The 26394-nt window shown below is 29.9% G+C and overlaps 1 protein-coding gene across 3 annotated transcripts in view; it reads right to left on the bottom strand.

Annotated features, from left to right (window-relative positions):
* Positions 1 to 1051: 1051 nt before the first annotated feature.
* LOC107445427 (zinc finger protein 488) overlaps positions 1052 to 26394 on the bottom strand; it is a 114105-nt gene continuing 88762 nt past the window's right edge. For 2 of the 3 annotated variants that reach the window (XM_071178836.1, XM_016059816.3), the window contains 3 exons: positions 6367 to 6533; positions 5482 to 5719; positions 1052 to 2680 (listed from right to left, as the gene is read on the bottom strand). In XM_071178836.1, coding sequence (XP_071034937.1) covers positions 1413 to 2680; positions 5482 to 5719; positions 6367 to 6522 — 1662 coding nt within the window. In that variant the 5' untranslated portion in view covers positions 6523 to 6533 and the 3' untranslated portion in view covers positions 1052 to 1412. The remainder of the gene's footprint in view (positions 2681 to 5481; positions 5720 to 6366; positions 6534 to 26394) is intronic. The other variant, XM_071178835.1, reaches the window with a different exon arrangement.

The raw sequence follows: 26394 nt of genomic DNA, 5'->3' as shown, positions 1-26394 counted from the left end.
AATTTTTCTCCATTTTAAGATAGAGAATTATGTATGTACACACATAAATTATTCTGAAATATAACAACAGAGCGGCATTTTTAAATAGTTATTTAGCAAATCTTTAACAAAATGTAAGAATTCATGAATAACGTACATATATCAAACTAATTTCCTTTGCATAATCAGTTTAAGAATATTTTTTAATACAGAAAAACAATTAAAATATATTAATGTTGCAATCAACTAAATATTAGCTAAAAGAGGAGGAGGAATCTTTTTTTAACTTCAACTTTCTTAACCTTAAATCATAGTCTTCAGGAAATGAATACAATGAATAAGTTGAAACTGACAATGGACTATTAACAAACTTAATAAATAACGAATTATAACCATAAAAATAAACATAAAACCTTAAAAAATATCACAAATAACTATCTCAATTAAAAGTTTAAAGAATGGCAAACTTTAACGTAAATAATATTTTGGAGAATTAAAAAACAAAACAAATTAAGATATTAGATGTGATGTAACAAAGAAATAATGTGTTTCTTTAACTTGTATATATATGTATATATATATATATATTTACGTAANTCTTGCACTGTTATATTAGTTGAAAAAACAAAGGAACTTCGAGTCAAGTACTTAGACAATATTTTTATATATATATATATATATATCATCAGCCACTAGAACATAGCTTTAAGCATTTTAATCATAATCTATTGGTTATTAAATAAATAAAGCATTATAGATGAAAAATCATTCAAAAATTGATATTTTAATAACAATTTGGGAAACTGCCGCATATACAGTAAATATTGCAAGTTGCCGTAACTATGTACACATGTATCACAAAATTATGGCATATTTTTTACAAAAAAAAGTATAGAAATAAATTTGGAAAATGATTTAATGGTGTACAGGATTTTGGAAAAACTAAGTCATGATGAGTCAAAAAAGTAAATAAGTCCACGTAAATGTATATTTTAATTTGATTCGAACAAAGCTGGAAAGAGAAATTAACACCATTCAGACATTTCTTAAAATTATTACGCATCTTAGCACGTTTTATTTTTCTTTCACAATCACAAAATTTCCGCATTAAGTCCAGTGCCAATACGTTTTATAAAGAGCTTCAGTAATGACTGTATAATATTGTTTGATTTATCTCTGTCTAATACGCCAATATTTAGTCATTCTGCCAATACCGTGGCTGATATAAGGTCGAAATACTAATCGGCATTTCTTTAACAAATCTTAAATATCATATTCTTTTCTATAGATAGTGTTCAGTCAGGTTCAAAGCATAAACGCGACAACATTGGTTAAGTGTTCTTTAAATCCACCAATTTATATGACAAGGACCGTTTTTTTTTTTATTTCTTATGTCACAGTTAAGCTAACAAATTATTATGCAGCAAAATTTTTTATTGGTGCGACGTCATATGCCTTGTCAAGTGATGACGTTCTCTGAAAGTTTCATTGCAAATATGACATCTCAACTTTTCCTCGCGTTTTAGTTTCTGAGGATCTGTTTCCCTCTTGTGGTGCGAACGCATGTGATAAACCAAATCACTAGTCATACGAAACGATGCATTGCACTTAGCACACCAGTTTTGCGTCGGGAAAGATAACGCGGCAAGAGATGGTGGCAAAAACGGCAAAAGTGGCGTCGGGTAAGATTTGACTCCGCCAAAGTTATCGACTGCTCGAGATTTAGGACCATAATGCATTGTAGTTGGCATACTTGACATTCTGGGGTCACTGATAGTTGATGGTATTAGACCATTTAGTTCATAGCCATTTTCAGTTAGATTTGGTATCTTTCGCATGATTTTAAATTCTTCAGCCATTTTCAGCTGCTGATGGATATTTCCAGCTGAGTGTTTCATATTTGGCGAGAAAGCGCTTGTTACGCTATTGTCTAAAGAAGAATTGGCCAAACTAGATGGGCTGATAGCATTTTGTGAAGGTGAGATTCCTCCATAGGAGGTACTAGTAGTAACCGGATTTAGAGGATATGGAAATGGCGCAAAGTTGTTGGCTCCTGCATGAAACAGCAACTCACGAGGATCCAGGGATCCTGGAAATAAACCGGGAAAAGAGGACATGCTGGGATGAATCCCAGAATTTGATTTATCTACCTTCTTGAAAGCACTGGTTCCGTTTGTTTCACTCGGCATCGTATCAGAATTGGAATAAACTAATGAGTCGTAAGCCGTTTGGTTTGGTGTAGTGTTTGGTTTGAAAATGCCATTTTGTGACTTTGCTGCATTAGTAACTTTAGCTTCCGAGGTTTTCGTGTATTCATTTTCACATTCTTCACTTAACCGAAACTTTTTGGGAGAGCTGGTTAAGTCTTCTAAACTATTTAGCCTTCTTCTCCTTTTCTTGTTGTTTTCAGTGTGAAAATCTGAGGTTTGTTCCGGTGTAGTTTTTACAACATCTATAGGAGTGGAGCTTGGAGATGGAGGACTCAAAGGTTTTTCTTGGGATGCATTATCTCCTTCATTCATGTCAGTGAGAGTAGCTATATTGAAGTTTTTGACCCTTCCGCCATTTTTCTTTTTCAAGGAAGTCTGCACATTCACCATTCCGTGATCTTTCCGTCTGCAGCGGTACATTAAATGAGCTACGACAGGAAATGGATTCTCAAATCTTTCTTGACAAAGCATACACTCAAATCGTTTTTCCCCTGAAAAAAAATTAAACATGAGTTTACATATAGATAGTTATATTTTTTTCTAAAAGAAATGAGTTGATTTTTAATTCAAAAATATTTTTTCGTGAAGACTATAGTTTTACAAATTACTTACATATTAAAATTAAATACGCAGTTTAGAAATCCTTAAATTAAAAAAATAAACTAGAACAACTATGGTCACAGAAAAATGTCTTAAGCTATTAAATTATAGTTTCTGGAATTTTATAAACTTTAAACTAAAAAATCTAATTTACTGAAAAGTTGTTTTTGCAATTGTTCTATAAATTGCAATATCTATTATTAGTTGAGATTTCCCAACGAAGAATTTACATCACAATAAATTTATTACATTTTAAGATACCACGAAGAAAAAAAAATTCCCTTTAACTTATGCGTTTCTATGGCATTTTATGTAACGCATACACTGAATAAAAAATCTGAACTCTGCTTGCAAATAACGTTTTATCTTCATTTTTTTATTTTATTACTCATTTGGCAAAATCGATCTTGGTTTGGATTTGGTGGCGTCCTTACATTTTTCAACTACAATAATCAAGAGTATTAGTAATCAGTGAGCATGCTTTGCTATAGCAACCACTGTTGCTTGATAATTTTTTCAGAATTTTTTTTTACTTTTAATTTTGTAATGCTTTAAGTTGGTAAGTTTAATTTTGAGTTATGGTACCAAAGAGATGCCATAAATACTTCTTGAGTATAAAAGAGAATTTCATCATTTGAACGATATATTTGTTTTTACTGTTTTAACTTAGAATCAGAAATTCTAATCTACAGTTCAAACTGGATCGTTTTTAACACTAATTCAGGTGAATACCACAAATAAAGAGGGACCAAACTGATTGACACGGTCCCAAAAGTTAGAATTGAAGCAAGAAAAAAACGATGCCAAGGCCTAAACTTACCGTGGCTGAGAAAGCCAAAAACGGGAATACCTTAAGCGTTACACACAAACGGAAAAACGAAAAGATTCCGTTTGCAAAAGCAAGCATGAAGCCCGTCCCTCTCAAAAGTACCATAGTAGTTGAGAGAATTGAACTCTACCGAAGAGCGAATGGAGGCTCTCCGAGCCCCTTTCTTGCAAATACGAGAACGGGTGTTGATCATCAGTTAAGGATAAAAGGATTCGTTGTCAACGCACCCAGTGACTTGCACAAGACCTCCACGCAATACAAATGATTCATTTACTATTCATGTAAAATTGAAAAAAAAGGCTAGCTTTCAAATCATATTTTAGGTATGAACTTGTGAATCCGAAACGAGTGTATGATGCAGCTTACAATCTCCTTCAAACCCCATTGTACCAATCCCAAAATGCTAATATTGATCTCGATTGGCTGTTGAATATCTATTTACAGAGAATGTGTCTGAGCTGCATTCAAATATGTTTGCGAAATTGTGTACCGAGTAGTTCGGGATTAACAGTTAAAGATGTCCAAGATAAAAACACAATAAAGTTGCTTTTCCAAAAAAAAAAAATTAGGAAACAACCATTTTGTCAATGTGTCACTTGTGATCGCCTTGCGGCGATCATAATTTTTTTTCATTCTGTTTATTTATATAAATTCAATTAATAATAATATTAATTATTGATTTAATTATTATTATTATTTTTTTAGTAAAGTATTAGTATTGGATGAGGTGTGTCTCCATGTAAAATTATAAAATATATATTTTTTTATAGAATGCTTAAACATGTTTCAGATAAAAAAAAATTTTTCTTCAAGAAAATTGTGATTGAAAAATAATCGTAAGTCTGTATAAAACTCACGAGTCTGATCATTAAAATATTTAATTAACTAAAAATAAAAGTAGAATCCAAAAATGTTTCGGAAAGTAATATATTAAAACCATATCTTTTAACTCAATAATTCTGCTAAGTGTATGGTATAAGGAGCCGTTCAAAAAGTACGTACATCCCGAAGGGGGGGGAGGGGATTTGCAATTATGTACGGTTTTGTACGATGGGGGAGGGGGGGANAAGATGTCCAAGATGAAAACACAATAAAGTTGCTTTTCCAAGAAAAATTAGGCAAGAACCATTTTGCCAATGGGTAACCTGCGATCGCCTTGTGGCGATAAATTTTTTTTTCATACTGTTTGTTTACATAATGTTAATTAATAATAACATTAATTACTGATTTATTTATTATTATTATTATTTTAGTAAAATATTAAGATTGGATAAGGTGTGTCGAAATGTAAAATTACAAAATATATATTTTGTTATGGAACGCTTCAACATGTATCAGATTCAATTTTTGGTTGTTTTTCTTTTCTAGAAAATTGTGATTGAAAAATAATCGTAAGTCTGTATAAAACTGACGAGTCTGATCATTAAAATAACTAATTAACTAAATAAATTAAAATAGGATTCAAAAATGTTTTAGAAAGTAATATATTAAAACCATATCTTTAAACTCAATAATTTAATTCTTCTTAGTATATGGTATTAGGTGTTATTGTATGTAAAAGTCAGAAATCAAATTGTTATTTATCATGTCTAATGATTCTACAAAAATCACGGGCTATTATATGAAATATATTTCAAAGACAATTTTTCATTGTGTATCATACTTAAAACATGTGAAATTGTACTTAATTCGTATAAAGTCCTTCAAAATATATTCAATATATTCAATTTGCAGGTCAATTTCAGGCATTCTATACAAGAGTTAGGCATTCTATGAAAGGCATTGACGGTACTAAAGAGATGGATGTCCCAAAACTTATGAGTTACGGCTTATTAATGAAATAAAACAAATTTGTTGTATTACCTTCGACAACATTGGGAGGAATCATTGGTAACTTCAAAATGTCAGCAAGATCTTGACCAAACCAAGCTCGGAGCTCCTGTCCTTCTGTGATATCACGCAGTGACCGGAAGTACAATTGGCCACCTTTGACAACAATTTCAAGAGTCTGCTCTTCTGGGTTCCTTGCTGGAAGTATGTGGGCTAACCAAGAAGGTGTCTTTATTATTCCTCGAACGTTGGCTTGATCTCTTATATTTATCTGTTAAAAATTGATTATAATTAATTCAAATATTTTCATAAATATATTTAATACATTTAGACGGTACTGTTTGAAATGCTGGAACGTAAGACCAAAGTATCGTTTACATTTGCTACACCTATAAAGTGTTTGAACAATATTGTGTAGAAGTGTAGAACGTAGTTGCTCAATGGGAGCAAATTACGGTATAAAGTACCGACACTTTGGGAGTATGATCCGTAAAATCCAAAATCCATTTTTACCGTGAAATATTATACCGTAATTTTTAGAGTAGTATGTATTTATTTATAGTTATTCATTGATTTTACGGTAATTATTGCTGTAAAGAGTACTGTATATCAGATTTTTTTGCTCCACAACATCTTCCGGTAAAAATAGATTTTACGGTAAAAAATACCGGCACCCTGAGTGCTGTTTTTTTTTAAACCGAAATTTGATCCGGAATTTTTTACATTTAAAGCTCCAAATCCTTCTCCTATTATTGTTTTCCAAGCTAGGTTGCTTAGGTTTAACAAACATCCGATAACCTGTTATCTACCTTTTACATTCTCTGGTTACTTTTGGTCATACATTACATAATTTAGAATAATTAATTGCAGATATCCCTCCATGAAGTCAATGCAACATAAATATAAATTTGTTTATACCTTCAGAGCTTGCTTGGAAGGGGGTAGCTTATCGACACAACGCCAAGTGAGAACAGCCAAGGAGTCTGGAGATCCAGAAGTAAGAGGCAAAGGCCCTAATAAAGTACCACACGTGATTGGTTCTTCAGTGACGACGGATATGTAGGATTCGCTCATACTTCAGAAACCTAGAAAAAATATTAACAACTTAAATTTCTGTGTTAAGTGCGATAACTGGATACTTGCATGTGACGTCATCGTGAGTAAATCGGGACATTTTAGGGCCAGAATCTAATCATATCCTGAACACACGTCGTCACTAAATCCAATAAAATCTGATTTAAATCAAATGGCTAGGCATAATAACTACACTTCTTCTCCAATTTGAAGTACCCAATTAGAAGTTGAAAAATCAGTCACAGATATAAGAGGATGTGATTATGTGATTATCATCCCGTACGCACCAAAAATAATTAGCTCTCTGTAATTAATCGAAACCCTATTATAAAAAATATTATTTCAAATATTATAAAGTATTTCTTTTAACTATTTAATTTTCATTTGCAAGTTGGTTTAAAATTTCAGATCCAAATTTGTTAAGGCAGGGAAATTTGAGATGTGACCCAAACTAGAATCACAAAACCTTTCAAAGTGAAATGATTCGAAAGTTTTTCAATTAATTTAAATAATTAAAAATTTAAATAAAATAAAATAAAATTAACAATTGAAATAATTAAATGAAATTAAATATAAAATTTAAATTAAATTTTAATTTTTATTTTAAAAAATACGTTAAAATTATAATTTTAAAAAAATCAATTTTTTTTAACTAAACTAAAAAGTTAATTAACTTAAAACTGAATTTTAAAAAAAATTAACTAAAAAAATTAACTTTGAATTTTAATTTTAATTTTGATAACTTTTTATGTTAAACAGGAAATTTAGTTAATGGATTTCTTATTTAATTAACTAATTATATTATCATTTCATTTTTCAGTTCCATGATTATTTCGTTTATCAAATCTTTTATTACTTAGTTTCACAACGCACTCGATTATACTATTACTATTATTTTTTATTGCTGATATTATTATTATATAGTTTCTCATTGTTCTTGTTGATTTTACAAAGATTTGCTTCTCAATCTTAATATTACATGAAACCAACATTTTTCCTGTTATTTAGTTTATCAAGCATATTATTATTATTTATTATTATATATTATGATATGNTATATTATATATTATTATTTCATATTATTATTATTTCATATTATTATTATTATGTATCCTTTTATTTCCTCGTTTCTATTTCATAAACTTCCTGCTTAAATAGTTTTTATTCCTTGTTAAAATCTGAAATCATGTGGAATTTTACTTATATATGAATATTTAAAAAAATTATTTTGGAAAATATTCAAACCTATCTAAAAGCAAACCTATCAGTTTGTTTTGAGCCTTCGCTTGATAAGTTGAAAAACCCTTTTCTTAAAGAATGACACTTTTGGAATAAAACATTTTCACGGAATTCGCAAGTTGGAGAAAACATGTTATTTAACATGTATATTCACCAATTATCTGATTTGCCGAGAAAACAATCACAGATCTGTTTATGGTCTGATTATCTGATTATGCCCAAACTAATATAACCCTAACTACTTACCCCCCTTTTATGAAAAAAAATTTGCATTCATTATTCTGTCTCTTTTCAAGTTAATTATATCGATTTCTCTTTCATTTATAAGCTTTTCGCAGTTTGAGGCTATCAAAAACGAAGCTAATAACTACAAAACTAATTATTTTAGTGTGATTGAACAACAAATATTCATATGGATATGGAAATTTTTTTTAATAAAATAACATATTTTTAGATAGCGTAGCAAAAAACCTACCTAATAGGATGTATTTAAAAAATTAAAGCTAACAATAATTGATTAGTTTTATGTCACAAAACATTGTGACACAGTATTACTTCTGAACAAAGTTAAATAAAAATGTGAAGACTTTGCAAAATCATGTTAAGAGACAGCTTTTCTGCATTCGAGAAAACAAACTTTACAACCTGTAGTAGCCATCAAATGCTTGAAAAACTTTTTACGATTTTCTTAATGAAATCTCAAAATAAGTCAATTTTATATAGTTATGCATTGAACATTACTCCAGATATTTGAGTTTCTTCGAAATATTACTTGACAAGCTCTTTCTTCCCAAGTTCTTTCATTAATGTGTGAGTAATAAAAAATAAATAATTGAAAAAAATAAATTGATAATAATAAATTGAAAAGAAAAAACTGAAAAGAGACACGTATAAATGTGAAATTCATAAGAAACGAAACCATAAAGAAAAATCCACTACCAAATTGAATATTTAAATTGCAATATATTAAGTAATAGATTTTTGAATTTTAATAAACTACGAATTCTTTGCCTACAAACCATTTATTTTCAATTCAAAATGCCTGCAAACCGTTTATTTCTGATTAACAACCACCTTATTAAATTAATTAACAGAAAAAGACCAATATTATATGTTTTTAAGCAGCTCCATTTTTTTACAAAGCATAACCTTAGTACATTTCTATAATACTAGATATTTCATTGCTTCCAAAAAATCGCTTAACTTGGTTTTTTTTTACCAAGCTCTAATGTCAAAACCCATATTAAACTGCCCATGTCAGAAACTTGGGTAAGCATTTAATTTACAACAAACACAATCATAAATGAAAATACATTACAATGTTTAATACTGAAATAACTACAAGTTAAATAATTGCTTCTTAAATTTTGGGGAAATGGACTATAAGAGCGATAGCAATAAAATATATTCAAGACGTTTCTGTGTCATTAAAAACCTCCTTATTTAATGAATTAGTGGAAAAAACTAATGTTATTATTATGTTTATGTGCAACTATATATTTTTACCAAGCCTGATCTTAGTATCTATAATCCTAGATCTTTCAAAAAAAATTTCTCAACATGTCTTTTTACCAAGCTCCAATTTCCAATAATGTCAACATCCATATTAAATTGTCTAGATTAGAAAATCGCGTAAACATGTCATTTATAACGAACGCAATCAAAATTGGAAATGCTTTGCGAATTTTAATACTTAAATAATTATTAGATAAATAATAGCTTTTTAAATTTTGAGAATATAACCATTATATCTGTAGCATAAAAGTGTACTCAAGCCATTTTTTTTCTCTCTCTAAAAACCATCTTATTATAGGAATTAGCGCAAAAATCCAATGCCATATGTACATGTGCAGTAATGTGTTTTCGCTCTAGCATGACCGTAATATGTTTCTCTAATCCTAGATATTCCATTGTTCCCAAAATATCCCTCATCATGCTTTTCACCAATTTCAATTAATGTCAAAACCGAAAATAAATTGTGCAGATTAGAAACTCGTGTAAACATGTAATCCATAACAAAAGCAATCATAAATGAAAGGCCATTACAAAGTTTAATACTGAAAAATGTTCTCCAGTCTAATAGCAAAAAAGAGGGCGGAAGCAGTTTATAAATATGCTTTGAGAGTACTGATTTAAAACCTCTGGCACCGCACCAAAGTTAATCGAATTCAACAAGACAAAAATAACCTGTGATAAGACAGAAATTAAATTTTTTCCCCATCTCCAGCTCCAGAAAGTGCACACACATGGCAACTTTCTACAAGCGGTCATCCATCATGGAAATTAAAAGTTGAAGAGATATTTCTCTCAAATATAATGGATGGTCACTTCATCGGTGGGAGGATCAGGATGCTTGAGAGCAAGAAAAAGATGTGGAAGAGCAAGGAAGACTTGGAGTGGAACATTGGTGGGTGGAGTAGAACAGCATCCCTAAAGCGATGAAGGAATATCTTCAGCCAACATATGCGACTTCTGGAGTTGGGATGAATTATGGAAGAGCATGAGAATCTTCACGGACCATCACCCTATGTCTGGCCAGCTCTCTTTTCCCTGGGGTTTACATGATGAGAAATGGCGCCAACATTCATTCCTTCACCAGTTAACCGTATTTATGACCAGCCATGGAATAAAGTTGATTTTTATTTTCAAGACGGTGTGTTGACGTTGACTGAAGGTTAATGTCTCATATGCAATGAATGTTGAATATATAAACACTAAAATCCTTTCTGAAAATTTATGTACTTTTTCATAAACTGATAGAAAAAAAGATTTGGGTATCTACAAGAAGAGAAAGGAGGTATATTTAGGATTTAAACTATTTTGTAAATGTATGCATATTTTTAGAAATTCTTATTCAACTATAGTATAAAGTTGATTTTTTATTTTCAAGACGGTGTGTTGATTGCCATTAAAGCTTAAAATACTTCATTTGGGATGAAATTCAAATATATAGACACATTTTTTCTGAAAATTTATTTTTTCAGTGTAATTTTTCGTGAGCGCGGTCCAAAATTTGGACTCCTTAATGTTAATTTTACTTTTTGCTTATTTCTCCTTATCTCGAAAACATTTTAAGCAAATTGAAAATTTTTTGCACACTCTTATAAAATTTGTTGACCCAAAGATAATTCGGCCCCAAACAGTAAGTTTCAGCGAATATTTATTATTTATTATTATTTTATTTAATAATAGTCAAAAACGTCTTGAATTGTTAAAGTATAAAATTTTTTCATCATGTTAAAGTATTTAATTTTACATGGCAAGATACAAAACTTGACAGAAATTGATCCAACAGTTTCTGAGAAATCGAATTTTTCAATATACGACTTTTTTACTTTTATTATAGGATCGTTCTCCTTACTAAACTATAGGGACCACATTTCCCCCATTGTGGCTACCCCCTATATTTTGGGGATCAGAAAACCGAATTCGTCAAAAAGGGTATGTGCATTCAGAGAAAGAAGTTTTTTATGGCTCATTTCGTAATTTAAAACATCATCTGCACCAATTAGCATATTTGAAGTCATCCTCTCGAACCTTTAAGATTGAGTCCTGAAGCACGAAGATCCGATCACTCTATCAAACTTGTTCAAAGTATTTTTTTTGGTGCACTGTATATGATGATTATAAAATAAGTTTGTGTGGTAAGGATTTCTATTCGAAAAAACGGAATAAGGGTTTGTGTGAAAGTATTTTAAAGCACACGGTTAATTCAAGGTTTTAAAGTCAAGTGTTAAAATGATTTTCCTGCTCTAATGGTTACTGTTACCTTGTTTCTTTGAAAAAAAAATAATAAGGTGAGTGTTTGTATTTATATGTTTGAAGTAGAATTAATCGCTTAATGTAATAGTTTTATTTTTCTCACTGTGAAAAACAGAATTCAAAATATAGTTATTGAAGTTACGTTTTACTTTTTCTAAGCATTATAGCATTATAAAGTACTGAGATAAGGGGGTGTTTATTCACTGGATCTCCAAACAATGAAAAACCAGTGAAGGAACAAGTGTTCTTTTACTGTTTCTTTTTCTAAGTTAATGAAAATAAAAGATAAATTTTAATTTTCTTGTACCTTTAGTGATGTTCCGCATCAAAAGTATGTTAAAAATACGNTCTCGAAAACTTTTTAAGCAAATTGAAAATTTTTTGCACACACTTATAAAATTTGTTGACCCAAAGATAATTCGGCCCAAACAGTAAGTTCCAGCGAATATTTATTATTCATTATTATTTTATTTAATAATAGCCGAAAAAGTTTTGAATTGTTAAAGTATAAAATTTGTTCATCATGTTAAAGTATTTAATTTTACATGGCAAAATACAAAACTTGACAGAAATTGATCCAATAGTTTCTGAGAAATCGAATTTTTCAATATACGACTTTTTTACTTTTATTATAGGATCGCTCTCCTAACAAAACTATAGGGACCACATTTCCCCCATAGTGGCTATCCCCTATATCTTAGGGATCAGAAAACCGAATTTGTCAAAAAAGGTATGTTCATTCAGAGAAAGAAGGTTTTTATGTCTGATTTCGTAATTTAAAACTTCAACTGCACCAATTAATTATCATATTTGAGGTCATCCCCTTGAGCCTTTAAGATGAGTCCTGAAACACGAGGATCCGATCACGCGATCAAACTTGTTCAAAGTATTCAGGTATTTTTTTTTTTTGGTGCACTGTATATGATGATTATAAAATAAGTCTGTGTGGTAAGGATTTCCATTCAAGAAAACGGAATAAGGGTTTGTGTAAAAGTATTTTAAAGTACACGTTTAACTCAAAGTTTTAAAGTCTAGTGCTAAAATCATTTTCCTGCTCTAACGGTTACGGTTATAATGAAACGTTATAGATGCAGGCAGTTATAATAAAATGAGTTTACTTTAATACAGCCTTTGGATAGCATACTATTCGGAAGAAAAGAATAAACATATGTACAACTGTATTTTAAAGAATGCTACCATAGAGTTGAAATGACTATTCATTTCTTGTGGTTACTGTTACAATGACATAGAGTTCTGAAATTTTTGAAGTGCAACACCAACGCGACAAAAATCGAACGTTTTTCACGTCGGCTTTTAATAGCTGCCAAAAGTTGCGTGGAATGGTAATTAATGATTTGTTTAGTTAATATCGTGAGCAGAACTGCAATCGCAGCTCCATTCACAATAAATCACAATAAGTTCTTTATTTCCCCCTACACTAAATACTCTTACTGTTAAAAATAATGCTTTAACTAATTTTATTGCATATATTTAGCAGACAATACTTGTTTACAAAAATACACATAAGGGCGATCTTTGTGCTGAAATACAAAGTAAGGTAAAGCAACGTTTAAGAGCACAAAAAATATATAAATTGCAGACAGCTGTTTTGGATGCTAAAAGGGCAACCTTCATCAGTGCAACAGAAAGAAATAAGAGGACAGGGTAAATACATATAGAAAGATCATCTTTCTATATATATCATCACCTATATAGATCATATTTCTATATAGATCTATTCTATATAGATCATCTTTCGATATATATTTACCCTGTTCTCTTATTTCTTTCTGTTGCACTGATGAAGGCTGCCCTTTGATCATCCGAGACAGCTGTCTGCAATTTATATATTTTTTGTGCTCTTAAACGTTGTTTTACCTTACTTTAATACTTGTTTACGTAATGAAAAAATATTAATTGCGTTCAATTCTCCCTCAAAAAACAACATTATTCCAGATTTAACTCATGTCAAGCCTGTGGCTCATTATGAAACTAGAATTTATAGTGTTAGTAAAGAAATAGTTTTTGTTTTAGTGTACTGTTCTGAATTACGTGTTCCTCCTTATTCTTGCTAACTTTCTGTTTCCTAATAAAAGATAATTAAGGGTACATCATGTATGAAGTTGCAGTTAATAATTAGAATATTTTTATTAGTTTTGGTATCACCAAATTAATTAGACGTCAGAGAATAAGAACAAATTTAAACCATAGTGATATTAGAAAAATACATTTTTCGGTTTCAAAAAAAGTCTAGTCTAAAAATTATTACTAATTTAAAAGTCTATTTATTATTACTTCACGCTGTTTATAATAGATAGCAGCGAAACTTTTATCAACGAATCCCATTCCATCACATTTCCTTTCCACAACGGCTAAATGAATTGGCGTTTAAAAGCCTAATTACACAATTTTAACAAGCAATTTTCCTCGCCAACCCATAACTCAATAACATGAAGTGAGCGTCGCAAATGAAGAGGTTCGTTTTATGAGACACAACAAGATCCTTCAATGACCTTGTTACCATGATGGAGTATTATGAGACTCTCTGTGACTCTCAAGTGCACGACAACCTGACATCCCAGATAGAAGATTAATCACTTGCCAGAGCCTCAGGACAACCCCAACTGAGTCCAAAATATTATAACACAGTAACTGCAGAATGTTTTGGCGATAAAACCCTCTGGGCGATCCTTAGCATCTTGGCGATGGGCATCTACAATCCGCTTATTCGGCAATTTCTGGAGCTGGAAGATTGGGAAGTGGGAGAACTGCCCCCAGTGCTCCTCTTGGATCTTGCAGGGGGAATGAAACATTGAGATGATAATATGGGGTGGGGGGAAGGAAAAGACAATTGGACTCAACATCAATGATGATGGGATAGAATAGAGGGTGGGTGACAGTATGATTCAGTTTTGGAAAGATGGTTTTGAAATGCGACGGTCTAACGGACTGCTAGATTCTTTATCGTCGGAAGAATCGTAGTTATTGCTTACTTGGAAATTATTCTAACTGTAAAGCTCCTTTCAAATAATTAATTTAAAGAGCTTACATTCAGACTGTATCATATTTAATATTATTTGTTTGAACGGCACAAAATTTCCTAATCAATTTAAATCTTCCCTTAATTGACGAATAAAAGTATCGATAAAAGGAAAACATATTTTGAAAAAGCGTTTTTGTTCAAGTAAAAGTTTTGGAATATAAAATATGTTTGAATAATCTGGTGCAAGTTTAATATCTTTCAATAATTTCAATACACTTTCAACGGAATTTAATGAATAATACTTGATGTAATTCGAATAAAGTTCTTTTCTGGTAATTCATTTAATGATTTTTATATAGTTTGCATTGCAATTAATTTTATTTACTTTATACGATACAGCATTAAAAGAGCGTTCCCACAAGGGGATACCTGCAAGTGGCGTACTGAGGGTATTTATATCCTGATTGGTTGCTGAAACGTGGAATTTGTTAACGTTAGCAACTGTTCTTTCCATTCTATTTCGAGTATGTTTATCGAATATGTCGAGTATGATGTTTGGAATACGCAGTAGAATAGTATCAGTTAGTAATGTAAAATATATTAGATAATGTTAATACCAAAAAATGAAAAATACTAAACAATTTACTCTGACGATTTACTCTGACGATTTACTCTGACACAACGCATTTTTCAAAGTTTATTTTCACCATACTCACAGTAGAGTCAGCTATCAAAACTAATGCGATTTGATATGTTTATGATTTGAATTTGAAATGAAGACACCCTATAATTTAATTAATCTGTCATATTTTTATTTATTTATTTTTATTTTCCATCAATGTTACATGTATTAACATATTTCTTATAGAAAATATTAAACTAGTTAGAATTTGACTACCTGTACTTTAACATTAGAAAAGAATAGCCTTGAGCACCAACAGGAAAACTCTATCCATTGGTTCAGCAAAAATCCATGCTTGTTCTTTTTCACTAATAGGAAATAGTACCTGCGTTGCCTAAACTCTTCATCTCCTCCTTATTCGCCTTCTTATAAATATTTTTATTTATTCCACATAACGAAGAATAGAAATTTACCAGCGGAAAAGAAATGGAGTTAAGACGAAAGGACAATTTTATAATGTTCTATTACCATTGATGTCATTCTCCGCCATTTTCATTTCTCGCCTTCAGCTATGCATCGCAATATAAATGTATATCTATTTCTTTCTGAGAGATGGTGAAACTAAAATTGTATATTTAGCAGCGTGTGTACCGATTGTTTTTCGCCATTTTCGCTGAGTGGAGGTGGGAAAAAATGCAAAACGACATGGGAAAAGTGATTGTTGAAAGTTACCAAAAAAAGCTGAAAGCAAATATAAATGAAGAGGGTGTTTGAAATTTGATCGAAAAAAACAGAACTTTGTGAGATGGAAAAAACTGGAAATTGCAAGAAGTAAATTTTATTAAGCTTACTTTTGTTTGAAATGAGAAATGCTAAATGCTTTTATTCAACTTTTGAATTGAAAGTTGGCAATTGGATGTTTGTTTGGGTTGTTTCCCAAAACTTTAAAAACGTCGAGGAAGTATTGAATACTATGTAAGTAACTAGGTAATTTAGAATTCTCTGAGATTAGTTAGGTGAAATTGTTGAGCGATTTGGAGTTCTTTAAAAATTGAAAATAACCATTAACTATTTGTTCTAAAATGCATATAATATGCCCTATAAGAAATAATATATAGTAAAATAAAAATTATACTCTAAATAACTAACATATACTAAATAAAATAAACGATATTTACTAAAATATAAAAATATTTGTAAAAAATAATAACATTTTTAATGCATGTTTAAGTTCTAAATTAAGAAAACTGCTAAATTTTTGTATAGTGTATTAGGGTAATTTGCTATTACTGCATTGTTAGAAATCTTGGAGAGTATTTAAAAATAATGTCATTCAAGTTTGCTGCAATCATAATATAGTTCTAAGTTGAACCATATTATTGTACTTCTGAAACTAGATCAGATGATGTTGAGGTTCAGCCTTAATGAGTCTATGGTTAACAGCTTATTTATCTTGTACCAAATTTAAACTGCATTAATGTTTAGTGTTACGGATTCTAGAAACATATGAATTCTTTAAACAAATCAAAAACTTCACTTTAAAATGGAAATTGAGAAAAAGTAACTGAGAATAAATAGCTTTTCAAAACTGAAATTGGGTAAGGTTGCAGTGTTGTAAATTACCATATTTACATTTTTGCAAAATTCAACAATATTGGGTAGCCTTAAGTTTCTAATCTTTAAAAATTAAAAGGAGAATTTATCTGCGTCGGTATCTATAATTTTAGGACCGTTCTTGCTAGCGTCCTGAAATTTGGACAGTGTGCAATTTATGCTCTTGATCATCAAACTGTTAAAAAAATTTCAATTAGTCACTTCGGAAGGAATGAATGAAAATGATTTTTTTTTCAGATTTTTATCAATCGATATTGTTGCAAATTTAAAACGACAAGCGCTTTTATTTTCATATATTTAAAATGTTATATAAGATATGTTTTCTAGTTTATAGCTGTGTTTAGCCAAAAATGGAATTTATTGCACAGTTTTCGATCATTATTTCTTTTTGATTCATTAAGTGAACTTAAAATGATGTCACAGAATTAATGAACTAAACATAACTGCAGAAAATTTCTCATTTATTTCCTTATAGTTACGCTTTTAAAACGGTAATTTCTATGAACCTTAATAATAAAAAAACAAACGATAATTAAAATTATGAAAATATTCAGATTGCAAGAAATTGCTTTATTGTGGTATAATTATACTATCATGTGTTAGTCACTAACAATAATAAGTAGTATCATTTTCGGCGCCGAATAATACCTGGTATATTTAATCTTTGTTTTAAAGTCGATCTTCAAAAACGGTATTTTGCTTAAATAATATATATATNTATATATATATACATATCTTATGTATTGAGATTCTTAGCAAAAAGTGTAAAATAACTTTTTATTAGCTCCAAGTAAAAAAAGTTAGCATATATTACACATTTTGCTTCATATGTTGTGATTTCAATCATTTGTATGAATTTTTAAATTGACGAGGATGAATGATTAATATTTTGCTCGATTATAATGTCTGTCTCCGGTTCGAATGTTCCATCATTTTTGTAACTATAAGCATTCCTTGACATTTCTCTTGACCAGAGGCGGAAAAGTGAGTTGACCACAACAGAATGCAGAGACAGCTCTAATAAATCATGATCTGCCTTCGGGCTTTAAGAAAACTCACTAATCATGGGCGCTCCGGAAACAGTCTTCAAATATCCATTACTCACTCCATTCATCTTTCTCTGCTCATCATCGCCATGCCATTCATAAACAAGAAGTGGAAGACAGCATTTTCCATTTCTGCAACTAATTTCTTTGAAAGCAGTCGCCAATTTTCCCGCCACATCATAGGCAACATAGTTTTGCCTTTGCTTGATTGAATATGGTATCAGCATAGATATAGAACAAAAACAGACTCACTAGACCTTCATTTGTTAAATATTGTTTCAAGAGATATTGTGATGTTGCTACATCACACGTGCGTCAATATTCCACTCCTTAATTGTTTTTTCAGTTCTAGTTCTTTCAACCGCAATGGCATTCTAATATTTTAAACTGATTAATTAATTTTTTTTATCGATTCTTTTTGCCTTAACTGTAACCGAGAAGAGCCTTGCTCTTTTACGCGTGCTTTCTTTGCGGCAGTTGAGGAAACCACTATGTGAGGGAAACGTCGCTGTAGTTAAAAGAACTAAAACTGAAAAAATAATTAAAGAGTGGAATATTGACGCACGTGTGATGTAGCAGTATCACAGATATATTCCAAAAATGTAATCATAAAATTTTAGCAAATACATACTATTATGATGCTTGGTTGTGTTGATCTAATTGATATTACAACTTGATTACTTTTTCGAAATGCAAAAATCCATAACAATCAATCTTGTTTTGTAGTTTCGATTAATTTTACAAGTTAGTGTTTTATTCTTAATGCAAATTTCCATGAAAAGCAATTTAATTGCTCTGTTCTGTTTAGTCTTACAAGTATGTTGTTTCTACTTAAAATGTAACGTTTCGTGGGAAGAATTTTTTTTTTTTTTTTCAATCTGGTTGACCTACTAACTTGGGTACTTCTGTGCAACGTTACCTTCGTGATAGACATTTCATTTGCACTAATTTTATGAATCTCAAGTAGTCACTTTTTACCTAAACCCAAAGTTTCACGCACAGCAATTTAATTGCTCTGGTATGATTACTGTTACGAGTACGTTATATGTTACGTAAAGTTTCCTGTTAAAAATTTATTTGGTTTGAGCCGGTGGGTCTTACAACTTGGTCATTTTATTTGATTCCTTGATAAGCTTGAGCAGTTGTATTGATCAGTTTAATTTTAAGACTCTCTCGCTTTTTCCTAAAGTTTCATAAAAACAATTTAGTGGCATTGAATTTAGCAATTCTTTAAAATGCAAGGTTTTATCATAAGCACTTTTTTTTTATCAGTTTGGTCTTATGATTATTTCTATGTGGTGCAAAATTCCATGGTGAACACTTATAGTTGCTCCGAGCTCATTCATCTTACGACATCATCTCTTTTTCCAAATATAAAGGTCCGTGATGAAAAAAAATTAGCAGTAAAGATTCGGTTAGATTCGGTTGCTTATTCGCAAAGCTAAATTCTATAATAAGCAATCTGTAATTACCATTTGATTGGCCTTGATTTGTCTTAGTTATTTCTCATTAGTACAAAATAATTTGATTCATTAAAATGTAAATCATTAAAAAAATGCAACAACAATAGAATTCTGTATGAATAATGCTTAGAAACTTAGGTTTAAAATAGTAATTGTGATCAAGAATGTGTTTTGATTCCTTCTCTAAAATTTCTAAACTTAGCCATTACATAAAAATGAAAACAGTTCCCTTTCTATAAAAATTTCTTTTTCTCATTTCGGTATATTTTTCGAACACTTTATCAACTTTTGGCTTACGCTGTTTTTCGAAGGAAAATGAAAAAGCTAAGTTTAAGTTTAAGATTTTGAACTATATATATATAATCTTGCCGTGAAAAATTATCTGGGCTTTTGAATAGACAAGTAACTTAAAGATTTTAAAAGTTATTAAACATTTTTAAAAATAGCCAATTTGGCGACGTTTTTCCACCAAGAGGAAAATTATCAAAGTCACTGCCGTATTCTCAGTTTTTGCACATTTTTATGAGCCCAGGATATGCAGCATTGGTCAAACCTCAGGTAACCCAGATCATCATACTGTCAAAACCTCAAAAGCTTTTCATTTTCACAAAACTGTGTTTTTCTACATATTGCTGTTTTGTGTCATTTTCAAAATAAGCGTAGTCATTGCTGACTTTAGATAGACCCAAAGACTGCTTCGACTGTTAGACTGTTTCAGACATAACAGTTATGTGAAACAGTTGCAAAATCACAGTAGTTATAAAGACAGCATATTATACGTGACAAAAACATCATTTCATATTTAATACTTTAGGTTAGAAGATAAAAAATTATATTATTACCCATCGGCAAAATGGGTTTTGTTTTAGGTTTGATGGCGTGAGCAACTTATTTGGACGCCCAATCATTTTCCAACTGTGTTCAAGAGTAATAGTAAATAGTGAGCATGCGTCATCATCACCTGCGTTGCTATGATGACAGCTGCTGTTTTTCTTCTTATTTTCACTAGCAGGCATTTTTAATGTATTTACATAAAAATAATTTAAAGTAGTTTTATATTCTACTTATTATTAATGCATAATTACTGGTTCGGTGGTGATTTCAATATAAATATAAATGCTGGAGAAGGAAAAGTATTTTGTGAGGTCTTGAAACACGTACATAGGCAGGATTTGATAACCAATCAGATGACAAACATCAATTGAGACAGTTTTTGCGAACCATGATTTGAAATGTTGTGGCGTTTAACGGAGTCAATCCAGAAAGAAAAAGCATTTGACCAATGGGTAACCAGCGATCGTAATAAGGCGACCACAACTTTTTTAATTTATTTATTATTATATTTTCTGCCATTCAAATCCTAATAATTAAACACTCATTGTACTACCACTTTTTTCTTTTTGAAAAAAAAAAATAGTCTTTTCAAAAACACGCTGAGATCAAATGGGCTGATAACAGTTTTCATACGACTCTCTTTTTTATAAGAAATAGTAGAAAATAATTTTGCTTTTCCGCACTTGTTCATTAGTATTTCAAGCATGGATTAACTTCAAAGTGTAAATGAACCGAAGACGAATTTTAAAAGCTTTTAAGACAGTGAGTGTTTCACTTGAAATAAAAACGTAGCGTGAGACAAAGGACAGAGAGAAAAGAGGAAGATATTTTTGAGGGAGGGAGACAACGAAGAGCACTCACCATCCGGTCAGTGAGGAGACAAATAAGGTGAAAACGGTGGGTGAGGCGGATGTTACTGCTCATGCATTAGTAATGAAAGAGAAACCGGACCATTATGAAAGAGATATGTTCCACTTCGGCAGTCTGCTTTTCACTAAGTACCATTAATATGCAAATCAGAATAACCTTAAACTTATGAATTCTCTTCAGAATAAAAAAACAAAAAGAAAACACTCTAAAGCAAGAAAATGAAATAAACGGAAGAATGGAAAAATGAAAGACCAGTCGTCTGGTAGTCTGACCATGATTACATCATTTGAGATGTGTTAAGAAAACAAAAGATTCCAGATTGCTAGATTTGGCGAAGTTATCTTTTCTTAACAATGTGGTAGTCAGGAATCCTTTTATTTTTTATTTTTATGCTGGCATTGAAGTGAAAAAAAGTGCCAAACAATGTTTCGCAATTTCTTGATGAAGTTTAAAGATTCATGTTCTCTTTTTATGATTATTATTTATTTATTTATTTTATTACTTTCTTTAATAATCTAGTAGCATTTGGGTGTATTTTTTTAATTTCATATGAAATAAAACTGTGAAAAAAATTAACTTTCTATGTTTAACTCTCAATTACACGCATTGATAAACATTGAGTCCATAGTCATAACTTAAACAGAGTTCTTTAATATTATACAGCCAAACCCCGCTATAGTGAACACGGCTTATAGTGAACTCCCGGATATAGTGAACGAAATGCTCGGTCCCGTGCCTTGCTATACACGTATAATGTTATTTTTAGTGGATATAGTGAACCAAAAAAGTGAGGAAGTTGGATATAATGAACTTTTTTCTGTCTTCGACTGATTCCCCCCCCCCATTTTCTTTGTAATAATTTTGAAATTTCTACTTCAAAATAAATACATATACCGATTTTTAAAACCATCTATAGAAACTACTTTTATGTGCTCGAATGGCAGGTTAGACAGGTTTAAAAAGCGGAATAACAGAAATTCAGGAAAAATTATCTGAGAGTCGGGAAGTGTTTCCATATCTGATGTTGAGGATTGCTCATCAGCTAAAGATTACTAATTTTTATTTGTACGCAAGACGAAGAGTGATGAAAAATAACACATTTTTTGCTACTACATAATATTTTTCAGTCATTTATATGAATATAATGTAATAAAAGGGAGGAGTTTGGGAACCATTAGTGAAATCGCCTGCGTAACGGATATAGTGAGCTCCCGGTTATAGTTAACCGAAATTTCAGTACCTTAAGGGTTCACTATAGCGGGGTTTGACTATAAAAGTATTAGAGACATAATTTTATAAGCAAGTTAATTCATTTATCCATTTTTTAACTGAATGGAACTAACTGTTGCATAAATCAAAAGTAATATTTTCATAGTTTTTTCTGGTAAATTTCTAAAAAAACAAATATTTCAATGACAGTTAGCACACATTTAAATATTTATTTATTTTTGAGTACACATCATATTTCAACAAACTGGGTTGAAAGATGGTAATTTTTTTTATTAAACTAGCTAAGGCTTCTTTCTTTCTTTTCTTTCTTTTTTTTTTGAAGCGTGGAATTTCTTCTCCAAAGAGCTATTATAGTATTTCTTTTGTCTCTCACATGGAGAACAAATTCTGGTAAAATTAACAGTGGGTACTGACAATTTTTTTTTTCTTTTTATAAAAAAAAATTTAAAAGAAAAACATAATTCTGGTATTAAAAACAAAAATATACGGTATTTAAATCATTCACTTGGTAATTTATAGCGGTATATCGGAAATTCTAGTTTTTTTTAAATTATAGTTTGTTTTGCCACACATTTAGTCAAAAATACAAAACTTAAAAATAAATTCAACAGAATAAATGGGCTTTAATAACCTGCCCTAAAGTATCATAAAAATAACCAAATTTTACCTCATTTATCGAATTTTGTCACACATTATAAAACTATATTTTATTGTTAATTTTACTAAAGTGCTTCGATGAAAATTATCGAGTTTTTTGGTGATGCCAGAAACATGTTAAATTTCATCATATTTAAGTAGTTTAATCATACTTTTTGTCTCCACGTAGAAATAAGTTTTTTAAAAACTAAAGGTTTAGCTCATTGCGGAATTATTTGCTTATTCATGATCCAATAATTGGTGTTTAATTTTTTTAAATTCAGATCCATAAAAAGAATCATTTTTCAAACTTGTGTTTTTAGAGTAAATAAGGAGTAATTAAAATTTTTCTCTCAGTCAAGGGAAAAAAATCGCGCCAAACCTTAACCGTAAAATCGTATTTGTGAAACTACAAATTTACAATAAAGAAAGCTATTTAATACATCCGCTGCACTCCTTAAGTTGTTTTATTTACTCTTACTCTATTTTACAAATAAGCTGAAACGTGCTTTCGGCCCAAGTAACATGTAGTTTTCGAAATCAAAATTTAAAAAAATAATAATTTTTAATGTAAAGATCATAGCAAACTTGCAATGTATCATAGTTAAACATTCTTGCGTATTTTTAACCATATAAGAAATAAAGAGATATCAAAATCGATCCACGATATCAAAAATTACAATTAAAAGAGATATTGACATCATAAATATTAGTTTGTTCCAATCGTCATACATATGTCATTAATCTGACGTTTGACTAAGTAAAAAAAAAAAAAAAAAAAAAAAAAAAAAAAAAAAAAAAAAAAAAATNATCTCAAAAAAAAAAAAAAAAAAAAAAAAAAAACTTTTTTTTTCTTTAAGGAAAACTTTTAAAGCTAATCATTAAACCTTTTCAAGTATATGACTTTAATAACTACTCCACAATAGCAATAAGAAATGTCTTTTTTTTTGACCATAAGCATAATATAAAATAACATTCATAAATTGTTTTCGAAAGTATATTTTGTAAAAGTAATGAATTACTATTGTATCATAACATCATATCTCGCATTCTAATCGTCTCCTTTGCTGCCACTGTTTGAATTGCATTTTACTTTGCTGAGTGGAAGCTATAGCATTTAAAAGAAATTTGAAGATACTTAGAAAAATGTGCAGAGAGTAAAAATAAAATAAGAAAATAAATAAAATAATTCGAGATTTATTAGCTGTTAAACTCGTAATAAAAATATGTTTTCAGATTGCTTAAACACAATAAATAGAGTGAGGAGATTCCTAGCATTAGATTTGAAAATAATTACACCCCATGTGGCAAATTAAAAGAAAAAGGAAAAAAAGCTATTTAAATTAGATAAACATCTGGTCACTTTTTTTCAATATTTTTTTTTCTTAATATTTTGTTTATTGTGCATTGCATTTTCTAATATGGTGAAGTTACATCAGTAATGTTTTACTAAATTTTGTCCCATAGTTATATAATTTTTACTGTTGAATTAACTTTTGATAGCCGTAGATTATTTCTAACATGATTTTTTTTAAAGAAATCTATTTTATTCCTTGAAAAAAAAGGACTGAAAAAATTGGATATTAAATTAATAGGACCCATTTGTATTGGTCACCGGCTCATGAGGTTTGTGGAAAAAGTGGCTATTAAGTTTTCAAAGTCTACCAGCTACTGGCTACTAACTGAAAATTTAAATTTTCAGGTCTACCTAGCATATAGCAAAATTATTATTTTCTGTTTAAATGAATTTCATTAAAACATTATTAAATTCAAATAATATTTCAGTCACTCAATTTATTCACTCAATACTTACTTTAATTACTTTACCCTCATTTAATATTTAATATAATTAATATTTCATTAAATTGTAAATTCGCTCAATCAACGTTTTATTCAATAACTCTTGAAATCAGTCATTATTTTACTTATTCAACCAGATTTTCATTTCATTCAAAGAATACACAATTAAGTAAATGCTTTATTAAATACGCACTTCAATTAAAATTTGTAATTGATACCATATTTGGAACATATTTTATTTCATTCAATCAATATAGGTTTACATTTTATTTAATTAATATTACATTTTATAATTATTTCCTTCAGTAAATATTTCTTTACATTTCATTCAATTAATTTTACTTTCAATCATTATTGCGTACAATCACTATTTCATTCAATCACTATTTCATTCCATTATTTTTTCATTAAATCGTTATTTTATTCAATCATCATTTCATTCAAACATTATTTCATTCAATCATTATTTCATTCAATCATCCTGTCATTCAATCATCTGATCACTACCTTTTCAAATCAATATTTATTTCACCAAACATGTTGCCTATAATATTTGAATTCTTGATGACAAATAGTTAATTGTGTTAAATCACCGTTAAATTTTATAATTATAACTTTTAATCAGACGTACAAATGGTGTATAAAACTCTAATTTTAAATTTAAAATTCAATTGCTTATTAAAAACGACGATTGCTTATTAAAAAATCGAAGCAACTAATTTATGCAACTGCCTAACTTATGGTAATAACTTATGTTGATACTTAACTCATGCAATTATATAAAAAAAACCTCATATTTTATATTAAAAAGTTATTGCTTCCAAAAAATTCTTTACAAAATTATTATTGATCAAAGTTAATAGGCTATTCGTTTTTTATTTTTAGTATAAGTCTGAATTCTTACAATTTCTAGAACTTATTTCAGGTTTAAATCCCTAGACATTAAAACTAAGTCTGAAGTATCGAATATTTAGTTCAAATTAAACGAAATATAGCTTGTAAGTGGCATATTACTGAAGTGAAAATTTATTTGTATCTAATTTTATCTAAATTATCTAAAATCATTCTTTTGTTGAAAGAACAATTGCGAAAAACTAATAAATTGGCGATGTTTTTCTGTCTTTTTTTATAGCAACCCTTAAAATACTGAGCACTCAGCGTCGGCGACGTATTTCAGGCTGAGAAAAACAGAACAAAAACATTACTAAAAGAAGAGGATAAAAATAAGGCGACATTCAAGGAAGAAAGAGTAAAGATGACCATATAGAACTCTCTTTTCAGTTGAGCGAAAAGAAAAAACAGGAAAAAGAACGTCAAATAAAGTGAAGAACCCTCTTTCGCTGTCTCACTTTTTCTCTTTATATATGTTATGTACTTTTTCTCTTTTATTTTTTAGCTCTCAAAATCCTCCGTGGTTAAAAGCGACCAGTTACAAAAAAGATGTTTCCAAATAGTCGCAATTTCGCGAACCACGGGGATTGGAAAACAATTTGAAATTCATATCTGAGGAAGAATCATTTATATCATCCCTGAAGAGGAAGCAAACCATTTTGTCTTCTCCTCCATTTTGTCCACCCCCTCTTAAAGTGATTCAAGCAAATGGGGGAAAGACAGAAAAAAAATGGCAAAAGCTTCTACTAAAAATGCCGCTTTCCATTTAAAGGAGTTGCTTTTATGCTTGTATTATTCCTTTTTTTCTAGTGATTTGGTATATTCGTGGATATATGATTGGAAAAAATTGGGGTAGCATTACCATTTGTTAAGTTCTGAGAG

Source organism: Parasteatoda tepidariorum, chromosome 3, assembly GCF_043381705.1.
Source record: "Parasteatoda tepidariorum isolate YZ-2023 chromosome 3, CAS_Ptep_4.0, whole genome shotgun sequence".
Lineage (NCBI taxonomy): Eukaryota > Metazoa > Arthropoda > Arachnida > Araneae > Theridiidae > Parasteatoda > Parasteatoda tepidariorum.
The sequence above is the reverse complement of the archived record's forward strand: the minus strand, read 5'-3'. Positions and strand labels throughout refer to the sequence as shown.